Source organism: Mytilus californianus, unplaced genomic scaffold (assembly GCF_021869535.1).
Source record: "Mytilus californianus isolate M0D057914Y unplaced genomic scaffold, xbMytCali1.0.p SCAF_5, whole genome shotgun sequence".
Classification (NCBI taxonomy): domain Eukaryota; kingdom Metazoa; phylum Mollusca; class Bivalvia; order Mytilida; family Mytilidae; genus Mytilus; species Mytilus californianus.
In genome coordinates, this window is record NW_026262701.1 from 14,012,661 (window position 1) to 14,027,547 (window position 14,887).

General features: G+C 31.6%; 1 protein-coding gene across 4 annotated transcripts; it reads right to left on the bottom strand.

Annotated features, from left to right (window-relative positions):
* Nucleotides 1-481: 481 nt before the first annotated feature.
* On the bottom strand, nucleotides 482-11,981 carry LOC127702961 (phosphoenolpyruvate carboxykinase, cytosolic [GTP]-like). 4 transcript variants are annotated; one of them, XM_052207303.1, is made up of 9 exons: nucleotides 11,761-11,981; nucleotides 8,525-8,791; nucleotides 6,099-6,283; nucleotides 5,080-5,283; nucleotides 4,466-4,653; nucleotides 3,994-4,207; nucleotides 3,477-3,681; nucleotides 2,950-3,149; nucleotides 482-2,556 (listed from the first exon to the last, which is right to left on the bottom strand). In XM_052207303.1, the coding sequence occupies exons 1-9, from the start codon at nucleotides 11,814-11,816 to the stop codon at nucleotides 2,096-2,098; spliced, it is 1,980 nt and encodes a 659-aa protein (XP_052063263.1). In that variant the 5' UTR covers nucleotides 11,817-11,981; the 3' UTR covers nucleotides 482-2,095. The 4 variants fall into 4 exon arrangements, with proteins under 4 accessions (XP_052063263.1, XP_052063262.1, XP_052063265.1 ...); XM_052207302.1 differs by lacking the exon at nucleotides 11,761-11,981 and adding an exon at nucleotides 11,342-11,530; XM_052207305.1 differs by lacking the exon at nucleotides 11,761-11,981 and adding an exon at nucleotides 10,099-10,411.
* Nucleotides 11,982-14,887: the final 2,906 nt, after the last annotated feature.

A 14,887-nucleotide genomic window follows, 5' to 3' on the forward strand; every position in this document is an offset into this window, starting at 1 on the left:
GAGAAAGACTTAACAATAAAAACTTAGCATTGACCAATGAACCAGGAAAATTAATTCAAGGTCAGATGAACCCAGCCTGATCCATGAAATGAGGTCCAGGTCAGGTGAACCCTGTCTGGTGGACATGCAAACCTTGCAAGGATCTCATATACCAAATATAGTTATTAATTTGAGAAAATAATGAGACAACAAAAACCCAGCTTTTTTAAGCAGTTGCTGAACTATGAAAATGAGGTCATGTGAGTAAGAATCAAGAAACAGTGGTGGATACTAAAATGAGAAAGGACAAACAAAATGAACAAACAGATGGACTCTTCCATGACTATCTACCCTCTGCTTCAGAAACCATATAGTATAAAATATCGAAGTTGACTTTATATAATGTATATTCACTTCTCATCAGTTGTACTCAAAACACTGATATTGAATCCCAAGTAACACCATGTTCACAACTTTGGCAGGTAGGAGTAAAAAAGAATAATAAAATATTTTAAAATTTATTTCTTTTATATAGAAATAATCCCATCATTTTCTATATAACATACTAAACAATTCATATTCATTATTCCTATGACATATGGAAAACAACCCAACATATAAAAAAAGGGGCTCCATTGTTTTTATAAATGCACAATTTTACTGTCAAACACTGACCAATATTTTGCATATTAAAATGATGTAAATGTAATGAAATCACAAAATATGAAAATAGACCTTCATATGAAAAATGCATTGCAAATGCTGATTCAATGAGTTTATATCAAAAGGTTTAAAATAAATTAACTATAAGTCCCTCTCATATCTTCTCGCTTTTTGGTGTCAGATATATATGTTTACAAAAATGTATTTCTATTTTGTCTAAACTTATATTCATTATGTTCATATATTTACCCATGTGACTCATTTATTTTTGTTTGCTTAGCGCCCATTGGTAAATACTTCATGAATTTCAGGATGGATACACATGACTGAATGAACAAGAATATTTTGGAATGTAAAATTGAATTCTGTATTATGATTTCATGTTAGCAAGATGGCACAACCATATATATATATATATATATTTATTTATTGCACAGTAATGGAATTTTTTTTAATACTTCTTACACATTTAAACTTTCACTCTGTCTTGTCCACTAGAAAGGAGTTAATGCCCTTGTCTCATTACAAGTTGTGCAGGATGAACAAGTAAAAAGTCTCAAGATAATTTTGTATCAACAGCTGAAGTACTCTAGATTAATATTCGTTAATTAGGAACATCACTCCCATATCCCAATGCAAGGACTTCAGCCATGTCATACACAGAGATCAGTTTATTTACATCTACACAGAAATTCAGGCTTTGCCAATATTTAGACAGAAAACGTACATTAAACTATAAATAATTGTAATTGATACACATAAATTAAACAATCAAAATTACATATTGTATCACAGCCTACAAACTTTCCAAATAAACATTACATAAACATGATTTAAAATGAATTATAAGATAAAACTATTACTTAAAATTACAATTTTCATCAAATAAAAAGATTGCACGAGACATTTAGTATAAGTTATAAATGCAATTCAAATAGAAAATAAAATTGATCAGCATTTATTGATTTAAGTATTGAAATTAAAATTAAATAAGCTATGAAAGTTAATGAAACAGAAAAATTTTCAAATAAGAACAGAAAAAACAATGAACATGCCTTGACCTTTGCCCTAAAAATGGACATTTTAGCTGTATCGCTGTAAATGCAATTATGGTTTTGATTTTTTGTTTCCAATTATAACTTTTACATAAAAAAATATGAGATTCTTCTTGAATGGTCTTACATTATGGTTGATACTGTAAAAATATGCAATCTAAAAATTTGTCATAAAAATGTTTTAAGTATTTTTGATATATGACAATAAAAATGTATGAACATGATTTTCAATTTGATTTTAAGAAACAAAAAATAAAAGTACCAAAATATACATAGAATTAAAACAGGTAAAACAATACAAAAAGACATCATTACGTTGAACTTATTTAAGAACACAGTTTGACTATTACAAATTAAAAAAATTTCCTAACAATATATATATAGTCCCTGAGATCAGATCACAACATTGAGTCTACTCTTTTTTCCAAATTATGTAACTCTTCCATTATTTCTGGAGGCAAGTCTTCAGCAACCTGCTGATCAAAATATTTCCTTACATCAACAACCTCTTGTTGCCACATTTCCTTTGGTAAACTGAATAGTCCTTCCATGTCTACCTTTTCTTTCAGTCCCTCTAGATTGATTGAACCTGGTGTGGGAACCATGCCTACTGCAGATTTCTGGGCACAGTCTTCACCATCGGTTCTACGGAAGATCCAATCTAGAACACGAGAGTTTTCACCAAACCCTGGCCACATAAAGCTGCCCTGATCATCTTTTCTAAACCAATTTACATGATAGATCTTGGGCAAGTTAAGTCCTGGTTTTTCCTGGAAACTTAACCAATGTTTCAAGTAATGTCCAAAATTGTAACCAAAGAATGGTCTCATGGCAAATGGGTCGTTCATAATCACTTTTCCTGGAATTAGAAAAACATACCGTCTAAATTCAGGGACCAATGAAATCTGTTGAAATATTACCTGGTACATGTACTTATTTCATAATCTATTATACATTTTTTTATATCTAATTTCAAATATGCACATTTTTCACTAAGTTCACAAACCTCCTTTTTTTTTGTTTGACCAAGGACTAACTGACTGCAGACTATTTTAATTTCTTTTTTTCTTTTTAATAGATAAAATGATTTGCTTTTTTTATTTTTTGCTGGTTCATTTCGGTCAATCAAATGAGGTCACTTTAATAAAAATCCAAGTTGGTCCTCCGTCTTTTTTTTGCCCATAAATCCATGATCACTCCACACTAGTAATTATCAGAAATTATCATTAACAATAAAAGAAGAGTTATCTACCTTTGTGTTCTGCAGCTGCTGTGGCCTCTGACCTCATGGATGCTCCCATGAAGACACCATGCTGCCAATTAAATGCCTCATAGATTAAAGGAACACCTGCTGGTCTCCTGCCACCAAATATTATGGCATCTATTGGGACACCTTCTGGACTTTCCCATTCTGGGTCCATGATTGGACACTGGCTAGCTGGGGTACAGAATCTAGACGATATAATTCAGCATGTTAGAAAATGTTTTCAGCAAGATTTTTTCAACAAGATTATTTCAGTAATTAACAAAAAATAAAAAATTTCCTGTGTCAATGTTTACTGTTTGGAAATTATTTTATAAAACAATTCATATTGTAAAAAAAGTTTAACTGTGGAAATTCAAGTTTATAATTAAACTATAGAGGATACATATTTATTTGCCACCACAATTTTAATGAATACATATTCACAAGTCCCTAATCACTTGAATACTTCAACTATTCATTAACACTTAAGCATCCAACTATCTATATAGAAATTGACATAAATATCAACATACCTGGAGTTAGGATGAGCAGCTGGTTTGCCACTGTCCTTGGTCCAGTTTCTGACCTTGAGCCATGATGTGATTGGTGTACTCATATCTCTCTCTTTCTCTAAACCTTCCCAGTATACATCTCCATCTTCTGTTTCTGCTACATTGGTAAATATTGTGTTCTTCTTGATGGTTTCCATGGCATTAGGATTGGTACTCATTGATGTTCCTATAATGTAAGTTTTATTGGTCAACATAAAGTAGGTAAAATTATTTTAAAATCACTGTACGTTTCACATATGATGATATTGAAAAATAATGGGCCATTTTTCTAAAAGAAAGGCATTAGAACATATTTAAACCAAGTAAATAAAATATTCTTAACATTTTTTTGTTATACTCGAGTTGTCTCATATTCACACACTCAAGATATCAAGAGTTCTCCAGCATAGATCAATACAATTGTAATGTAACCTAAAAATCTTTAAACCAACAGCTGGATTACTTTATAAGTACAGTTTATATAATGTATTTATCATACCTGGTGCTACACCAAAAAATCCAAACTCTGGATTGATTGCACGAAGTTGTCCATTTTTGTCAAATTTCATCCATGCAATATCATCTCCCACACATGTGACCTTGTATCCAGGTAACGTTGGATTCATCATGGCTAAGTTTGTTTTACCGCAGGCACTGGGGAATGCTGCTGCTATGTACTTTTTCTTTCCTTGAGAATTTTCTAAACCAAGAATCTGAAATTAAGCAAAATCATTTTTTTGTGAATTATTTGTATAAATGTATTTGAACAAATTTTACCTGTTTTGATAACAGGTTTAAAGCAATATTTCTTGATCTACCCCTTTTCAACAAAAAAACTCTACTGAAATTTTCTCCATGGAACAATTTCATTTTACACAAATTAAAAAGAACAATTGACAGTTTTCAGATATTTTTCAAAACTGATGCTACATTAATGACTTGAAAGATTCTAATGAAACTACAAAACTTACCAACATGTGTTCTGCAAACCACCCTTCTCTTTTGGCTAAGATAGAGCCAAGCCGTAATGCAAAACATTTCTTTCCCAACAATGAGTTTCCTCCATATCCACTGCCATAGGAACATATTTCATTTCGATCTGGTATATGCGATATTATGGTTTCTTTAGGATTACATGGCCAATTATTATTTAACGGTTCTGTAAAAAACCCAATTTGAAGTAAATAAAAATTCTGGTAATAACATTTTATGTATAATTAATTCTGCTTTTAAATATGTTATTTATTTTGTCTTACTAAGAGTTCAATGGAAAATGAATGCAAAAAATCAATGTAAATAATAATTGAGACGTTCTTCAATAAAACTAAGAGTTATCTCCCATATAAACCAGTGTTTCAAATCTCTCATTTAAAGGTTTCTGTGTCAATGATTCCCAAAAGTGGAGATGAAAGTTATGTAATTATTCTAAAATGGCAAGTCAAGTTAGACTGTGTAACTGGAACATTTAGTAAATTAATGTAAACTTACTGAGAGCGATTTTGTAGCAAGGACGATTATATCTGACGACATGTATGCATGAATGTGAAGAATGAGTAATACAATCAATTCATTAGTTAGTATGTACCTTTTAGTGGAAGTGGTCTACCAACAGAGTGAAGACATTTAATAAAGTCTCCTTCTCCAAGTGTCTCCAGAACATTACCACCCATTCTTGTCATTATTCTCATACTGGCCACTACATAGGGAGAATCTGTTATCTCAATACCAATCTTAGATAGTGGTGAACCAACAGGACCCATACTAAATGGTATAATATACATAGTTCGTCCTGTTGAGGAAAAAAATAACATAAAGTAAAAGAATAAAAAAATAAAAGCGTTAATATTTTGTATCACTTCTGTTACACAGTTCCTTTTATGAAACTTTTGACATTTTTCTCTGAGGATTAATAGACTTGCAGAGATTTTTTCAAATCAATCTTTTCAAAAAAGGGGAAAATTACACAATCTAAGTTGGTAAACAATAGAAACTCTTGTATTTTGTTTGAACACATGTACAGGATTATTGAAAATCAAATGTTTCTCCTTTTAAATTGCAGTAATTTTATATTATCTTGTAACAGATGGTATAAGGTAAATCAGATCTCTTTTTGAAACAATGTAATTTTAATCAATTTAATCATTTTTTTTAAATAGTCAGACAATGATTTATATTATTATTACCTAAATTGCTCATTGAAATTTCTTTATATATTAATATAAGTTATATGGTTCGCTACTGACCCCCTACAGATCCATAGAGGGTTAGTAAAATCAATAGGGGGTGAGGCCGGAGGGGTCAGTAGTTAACCGTATAACGAAATTATCGCACACGATACTTTTTCTGCAGCGTTTTGTAGAAAAATAAACAATGAAATACAAAAACATCAATAGATGACGTCACCATTTACAGTAGACGTGATGTCATGAACCCACTATGGAATTTACTAACCCCCTACGGATCCATAGGGGGTCACCACGTGACAGCGTTAAACCAATCACAACGTGATAATTTACCCGCGGTGCGATAATTATTGATATTTTTTATCATACTTGTAGTAATAGTTACAGTGTTCATAAGAACTGTATTTACTATGTGTATTACCTTTCATACAACCTGGAAACCTCATATTAAGTTCTGTTTCTAGATCATCTGGATCAATCCAATGTCCCAGTTGACCTACAGCACCATTTTTAGGGATAGGTATCGTATCCTGCATTTTTTCTGTAGCTATGAAGGTCTTACTTTCCACACGAGCCACATCTCCTGGATCTGTCCTGGCTAACCAACTAAAATGTAAAATGAAACCTTGAGAGGTTGACTTGCCTGAAAAATCAAACAGAACATTCAAGGTTAATAATAGTGTTCATAGCTTCAATGTTTATCCATGCAGATTCCAAATTTAACCTTAGTAGTATGAAATAAACTTGTAAAGTTGAAATAAAATTGTCACACAAATATTTAAGTTATATTCTTAATTATTTCAGATGGATTATGATCTAAAAAGGAATTCATTTCAACAATCAGCGACTCTTTTCACAAAAAATCTTACGATTAAAATTGATCGCAAGTTATACTGAAATGTGTATGACTTACGAGTATTTTTACTCTTAAGATTTTTTGTGAAAAGAGCCGCTGGCTCACACTTCTAAGTGGTAAAGTCACCTTTTCTTCCATCACTTCATTTTCTGGGCCTTAAAAGTGAAATCAAGTTGCCCTTGAATAAAACAGTCCCCTTTACATACAATCTTGCATTTTGATGTAAAAAACAAGAATTAAAAGACAGAAAGGATTTATTTTTATAAAATGAAGTGAAACTGTGATGTAGTACTAGAATAATTTTTTATCAGTTCAAGGGAACACTGTTTTGTGCAACTTCAAGCAAATACTGTTATACTGATTTTTAACAAAATGATGAAATTAGTATATTATCTAGTTATCATAACGGTCATTAATTATTAATGTCAGACTCATTATTTGCAGGCCTAGGATAATCAACCTTCAAAGGATAGTGTATGTGCCATAGATTGTTTACTTGAATTGCCAGGTATATTTGCAATTTGCAAAAACTAAGTACCAGTCAGAGACTGACTGTAAGCTGTACTTATACAATACTATAAAGATAAAGAGATGTGGTATGATTGCTAATGAGACAACTATCTATCAGAGTTCAAATGAAGTGGATATATGCAATTACAGGAAACCGAACAGCCTTCAGCAATGAGATAAACCCATACAATATAGTCAGCTATAATGGCCCCAACATGAAAGTTTAACCTTCCTTCTAACTAGTCAAGTACAGGCCTCAAAAGGACAGAAAACTAAGGCGTCCTAAATGAAAAATACACACTTCAAGGCACACTCAGTTACCAAAGCATATACATCAGTGCAAATGTACCTGTAGGTTTAAATTCATAACTTATGAAGTTTTCATAATTTAAAAAAATTTGTTATTAAATAAATGATCTTCAGTGATAACAAATGAGAATCAATAAACCAAGATAGAATCCTCATCTTATTTTAACTTATGATTGCTTAATCTCCTTTATTATTCTTTAGATATATGCAATAGGGTTACTATAGCATGTGTATAGTGTACGTATGTAAGACAAATGTATTATAAGGAATAAATCTTAGTTGGAGTTTCTATTTCCTGTCACAATATATTTGCATAATGTTCTATAAATCTTAGATGGGAGTTTCTTTTTTTTAACACTACATTTGCATGTATCACTGTTGGACTAACATTTGACTAAACATGTTTGACTATCCCTAATATCTGAAACATTATGTCTTACATGTATATAACCTACTTTTGTTCATTTGTAATCAATAAAGGTCAATGAACCTGTCTGTAGATATCTTATAGGGACCTTGTCATTCATACATTTGTACAAATCATCAGTCTACCATGTATCCAAGGTCAAATGGTTGTTCAAGGTCAATCTCATCAATTTCAAGGACTATTACATAATTTTGTTTCTGATTCTAATCTATGTTTGAATATTAAGGCTTCCTTAAATAAAATCAAATAGTTTCCAAACTAGATTAGTTATTGCCCATTATTGTGGATGTTCCATTAGCATTAAACAACAAAGAAATGCTATCAGCAAACACTTGTTTAGTGTGTCAGCAGAGGTATTTCACATAGAAAAGGACTGATTCTTCTTATTTGAAAAGATAACCACTTAAAAACTGATAAATAAGATAATTTAGGCTTTAACATCTATCATGGTACTTCACTAAGGCCCATAACTGAAATGTTGCAGTCTCTACTACTACTAGTGTGTGTTAAACCACCTTGAATACCCATGAGGGTCTTGCAGAGTCGGTGTGGTCTCAATGAGCTGCCTAGGCAACCAAAAAGAAGTTAATTGGAATAAATAAGAGCTAAGGAATAGCCATTCTCTTGACTATAGAATTATTTGATATTTGAGGCCTACCTATAAAATTTTTGTTTCATACAAAGGTTTAGTTAATACTCTTTATCTTGCTGTTGCTAAAATTTTCATTTTATTCTGTTTGCTTACCAGTTTTGTAACTTTGGAAGAGGTTTAATCATTCCATCTCTCTGTAAGATATATAACAATAATTCGTTTTCTTTATCTGACCCGTCACATATATGGACTGTCGATGGATTGCATAGTTTGATGTTCTCGTCCACGTAATTCCGCACTTTGTTTGGAAGTTTGTTCCACTTCCCATACAGTACATTTGGTACTGAAGCTACACCATTTTGTCTACTTATACATACTGGTTTGACAGCTTCTTTAAGAATTCTACAAGCAAACGAGGGACTGAAAATAGAAATTTGAAAAATTGCAAGTTTGGGTGGTAAAATTATTAAAATAGGCCTACGACTCTATGTGTCATTGCTAAAGAACATACTGTTCATGTCATTTTTTTGTAACTTTGTATAAATATGTCCTTGAAACCTGAAGCACACTTTTGTTACCTGTTTTCTTTTGCTCTTATGACATTTGTCCAACAACTAGAGCAATTTAATCTTCTTGTGTACTCCTTACTGATAACTTTAGATAGGTCAAATATATCTTATCTAATTTCTGAAAGCCTTTATAGTATATCTACCTTAAGCTTACTATATAGAACTGTTTTAGAAAGACAGCTCAGCATTTTAGACATAATTTTATTTTTATAAGAATTAGAATAGATATATAGGCTTGCATACACAAAAAAGAGGATGTTATAAAATCATATTGACAAGTATTTCTCTTCGTATATTGCCAAATCATATAAGTATCATTGTGAAAATCTGAAGACTTTTATATATATATTTAAATAGATGGACAAACTGCATCTGACTACAGTACACACTTTTCTGTATTCTACTGAGTATCAAACTTATTTCACTATATCATAATATAATGTACACAATAATAAACCCACCTTTTTAATTATAAAATTATCTTCAGAATACATTAACCATATAAGTTTTGAATTATTTGGGAGAATTTTTAAATTAATGAAGTTAATACTGTTAATATCATGGATATAGCTTGAGCTTTTATTTTCAAAAGTAGGACACTGAAGAAGAAAATGAATTTCATCAGAAGCCCAAGGGCCTATGATCCTTGCCAGTAAAATTTTACTGAAAAACATCCTGACAAGCCATATACATTTTAAGACATTGTACGAAAGTCTTAATTTTAGGCCAGTCCGTCAAAAAGTGTTTGCAAAGACAATCTCTTAATATCGCAGTCCAACAAGTGAGATGTAAATTTTTGTAAAATCTGGAACCGGTAACTAGCACAAGTTGATCAGCTGTTTTTTTAATTCTTTACACACCATAATTTTTTGTTCACAATATTTCTGTTTACATTTAAACTATTCAAAATCATCATAAAATCTTACTACCCAATACTTTTCCGTAAAACATAAGTATAAACCCCATCAACAAATAATTTCCGCAATTAAAATGCGAACGTGCGTACCGGCGAACAGCTGATGAACACGATAGGAATGGAAAATTCCACAACTACAAAAGTTATAATCAATTTACCATTAACAAAGCCATTGACAATAGATTGCTTCCAGAAATTTCATTTAAATATGTTTTGTTTAAGTGCATGACATCCATATTTACCTAAAATATCTGTTAAATCGCATCATTTTGTTAAAATCCTGTATACATATCAACTATCTTCCATTTGTGAGAAAATTGCGGAATGATATGTCATACACGTTACCGACATGCGGACGTGTTTTTGAAAAAGTGACACGGTGTAAGCTGATTTCCAACAAAGAACTATTCAAGAACACTAACGTATTAACTGAAATAATCTTTAAATGGAAATGAACGCTAAAGCTCAAGTAATCATTTTTCAACAACTGCGCACTATTTTCTGGGGGTGTGTGAGATTTCTCAAATATGATTGGCTTAGGCAGACAAGCCTCCAAATGGAATCAGCTGATCGCTATCGACTTTTTTTCTTACGTCATCCCAAACAAATCCTTGTGTCAACCCTTTCTAAGAAATCAAATATCATCGATAAACTAACGAACCCAACGAAACATAAAAAAACTTTTACAAAAATATGAAGTAGACGGTAGAGAAGACTGAGTGTCAATATAACTATACAAAATTACACAATATGTCAAGCTTTTAATCAACCCAATTTTATACAGACTGTCAAATATCTGTCATTGAAACTAAGTGATTCCCTAAATGACAAACACCACATCAGACAAGGTATCAGCCGACTAAATACCACCATATAAGATAAGATAAGATATATGTATTCCAAATAAAGGGCCCACGACGAGCAAGTAATTATTACAATGATTTTTATAATTGACACAAATAATTTTGACAATCATATATAAATCTGAATATAATCAACTAAATTTTAAGATCTCTAGCCACAGCAAGCCCAGAGTCATAAGCAAAAAAAAAAGAGCAGTAATAAAACAGATTATATACATAATTAAATTTTTTCCCTGATGTTTTGGAAAGAATATAAACGGATAGTAACACAATAAAAGTGACATCCCTTTTTTGTCGCATGGAAGGGATCCTTAACTGGACTGCTGTTACAAATGAATATGTGAACATGTTCATTGAGGTCGCCGACTTACAGAATGTATAAACTGATAGGGAAATATAATATTCAAAATCTGAATTAAACATAAAGCTCATGCTAAAATATAAACTTGAGAATTACACGAAAATTGTAACACTTGATTGGGAATTAAAAGAACTACCGAATAAGATAAAATTATATAAATACTTTATATTGAAGTTAAATAAAATTTTCGACAAATTAAGTCTTCAGCAAAACGTTCAACGGTAAAAACCAACCCTTTAAAATAATTATAAAAATACTTACTCAGTTCGCTTTGAATGTTCAAGTAAAACCTTTGACTGTATGGTTAAGGATCCCATGATTGAATATAAGGAATATCTGCGTCTTGTTGTTTCTTTTGAAGAGTTGGACAAATCGCCTGTTCATTTGACGTTCAGTCTGATACCATAGAGAGCCTTATTGGTTTGTAATGACGCTGATGAAATCACTTTTTATATGAGAAAAAATAACTGTTGTGTGAAGGTCAATATCGATTTACGCTGGAGGTGTGCGTAAAACAAGCAATTTGATTGGATGTCAGGAGCAACACCTACGAAAGCGATCAGCTGATTATTGCATCATCAAAATTTTGCCGGATATCTCTGTGTTAACGGATTTTAAACAGTTAGTTTACTATTGAATTAAATAGAAAATCAATTATAACCGGGAAAAAAAACACTTACCTCCCAAGTTCCGATTCTCCATGAAGAAGTTTGCCTTCTAAATGTAAAGATCCCATAATTATTCAGGCCTTGTTGAAATACTTGACTTCTGTACAGTACTTGCAACTTGCTCATCGGATTCACACTGTTCGGAGGCAATATGATATTCAAAATATCTTACACAGAATGATTCTTTATACAACTCGAAAATTAATTATATGCCAGTTCTCTCCTCCATTTCCAATCATTTTTCCCCGTTCTATTTTTATTCAAGCTTCGGTGAAGGTCATAACGCAAAAGCGTAATATTGGTAATGGAAAAATATATTTGTAAGGTAGACTGTCTCTGGCAAGGTGCACGCTTAACAAAATATCAAGATTATTCCAGTTAGTACCAGTGACCGGGGACCAAAGTCCAGGTCACTGACCTTTCACAACACATTCATTCTGACTAAGAGGTTTCATTATTCATAATCATCAAATTTATTCATATTGTTGTGTGATGTGTAGAAAACTTCCGTCCTGTTAATAATTCTATTAGTATGCAATTTTAAGGGGGTGACTGCAGATGTAATACTCCAGTTCAAGTGTAATTACTCATTAGTTGTAACTGATACTTTAATTTGGACTTTGAAATCTATTCACCTTTTAGGCGCATCGATCAATTCAAAACTTCTAAGAATCCCAAAAAGGAGTTTCATATACAATGTTTAAATATAGGTTTTATTGAAAAGACTTTTGATTAAATTCATAAATTGTTTAACCTAAATGGACTGAATGGTCCTCCCTTTTGAAATTCACAGTGTTTTAATCAAATTATATGTAAATAAAATCAATAAAGTCTTTTTCTTCCTTCGAAGTCAACGAAGGGGTTGAATTTGTTCAAAGATGCTAGTAAGTGTTACCGGATAGTTTGTTGCTTATTTTGCCACACAATTAGTTTAGTTTTGGAGAATAGGCATTATAGCTAGACATTCTAGCTAGTATATAAGTATGTGGAAGCTTTGCATATTGTTATTTACACCGGTATATTTCAAAGATCAACAACATGACGGGGAAAAAATCCATAACATACAAATTAAAATCTTGATTAACATTTAACATTGTGGAATTAAACAATAAAATAATTTTTTATATATATAATTCCACGATTAACCGAATGCGTGGATTATGATTTATGGATGGAAAAGAGCTAAGCTAGGAACCTTTGAAGTTTCAATCTTATACTTCAGTCCATGCTAGCCGTAGGACTATTTATATATTATCAGTGTCACAACACTAATGCCTAAATGGCAATTAATATATATTTTTTGTTGCGCAATATATGAAACATTACGACCGAATGTCAGATACATTTATTTTATCTCAACGATAAATCTGGGATTATTTAAAATCTATAGTATTCTCAAAATAAATAAACAATAATTTAAAAAAAAAGCAAAGTAACCCCACGATAATTCATTCGTTGAAAATTGTTGGATGATTGAATGTACTCGGTTGAACCAAGGGTTTTTCTATTTACAAACAATGTAATTTAACAGTGACCATGAACTTGATTATGTCCTATTTTATGGACCAAAACTATCTGACGTAATCAATCAAACAAAGTCCTGTTGTACAGACACGTTTAACAGAAATTGATTTTCTTAATTCAGTTTTTCAATTGAATATTAAAAAAAAGTGGAAAAAGATCCATTTTAATAAATTTGATCTGGAGGTGTGAGAAATACTTAATTTTGATTGGATGACAAGGACAACACCCTTAAAACAGCTGATTGTATGATGAAATGTTGATCGTGGCAACCGCTGTGAGATGTAGCGATCTTTAAAAATACCTTGTCCATGCACGAGTCCTGATTTTAAGCTTGACTTAATTTTGTGAATTGACGAATAAATTATAAACACAATCACAACATGCGACGTACACATGTACGTATACATATTTTCTAGATTTTTCCACCATTTAATAATAAATAAAAGGAAACTTTTGCGTAAAAATAAACATATTTACCACGTTTATACATCTTTGCGTTATTTTCACCTTAAAGGTCAATGTAAACACGGTCAATGTTCTATTTAACTTGTTTATCGATCAACGGAGATGGCGAATTTATATCTGTTGTGTACAAATTGTATATATACATGCAGATTATGATTTTTCCTCTTAACTTGAATTTTTCTTACCACTGTCATATTTACATGACTACATAATACTGATTCATATACCAAAATATATTTTGGGGAATTAGAATCAAGTCCAATCTAGTGTTTTTTTTTTCATAACAATGCGGCTATTTGGGAGTAAACCATCAAACTGGTTAAATATTGTATCACCTGCATGGTGAGATTCGGAAATACTAGGTAGCAAACAACTGTGGCTAATACAGTTATATGTTGATCTCAGCTAATAACTGGGACTAATACAGTTGTATATTGGTCTTTGCTAATAACTTGAACTAATACAGTTATATAATGGTCCCAGCTAATAACTGGGAATAACACAGATGTATAAAGAATGTTCCCAGCTAATAACTGGGACTAATACAGTTATATATTGGTCCCAGCTAATAACTGGGAATAATGCAGTTAGATAATGTTCCCAGCTAATAACTTGGACTAATACAGTTATATATTGGTCCCAGCTAATAACTGGGACTAATACAGTTATATGTTGGTCCCAGCTAATAACTGAGCCTAATACAGTTCTATATTGGTTTCGTTAATACCATTAAATAAGAACAACTCTAAACTATATTTTTATTGAAACAAAAAAGAAAATTGTTAAGAAAAAAACGATAGAATAAGACTACAATCAAAATTTGTGCAAGTTTATGATTTTTTTTAAAAAATTTTATTCTACACCCAGCTGACCATTGTCCCAGGTTAGGGGGAGGGTTGAGCGCTCACAAACATGTTTAACCCCGCCACATTCTTTATGTGCCTGTCCCAAGTCAGGCGCCTGCAGTTTAGTGGTTGTCGTTGGTTCATGTCTGTCATATTTTTTTCGTAAATTGTTTTGTTATAAATAAGTTTTCTCAATTATTTCATATTTTTCATGTCGGGGCCTTTTATAGCCTACTATACGGTATGATTTTTTCTCATTGTTGAAGGCCGGACGATTGCCAATTATTGCTTACATCCACTTCATA

What these genes read in the sequence shown, in the direction of transcription:
- LOC127702961 (XM_052207303.1), bottom strand. Translation starts at nt 11,816, where the DNA reads ATGGGATCTTTACATTTAGAAGGCAAACTTCTTCATGGAGAATCGGAA. An exon ending in CTTCCAAAGTTACAAAACTG is followed by an intron (nt 6,284 to 8,524) that starts GTAAGCAAACAG and finishes TTTACATTTTAG; the next exon opens with TTGGTTAGCCAGGACAGATC. An exon ending in GTTTCCAGGTTGTATGAAAG is followed by an intron (nt 5,284 to 6,098) that starts GTAATACACATA and finishes TTTCCTCAACAG; the next exon opens with GACGAACTATGTATATTATA.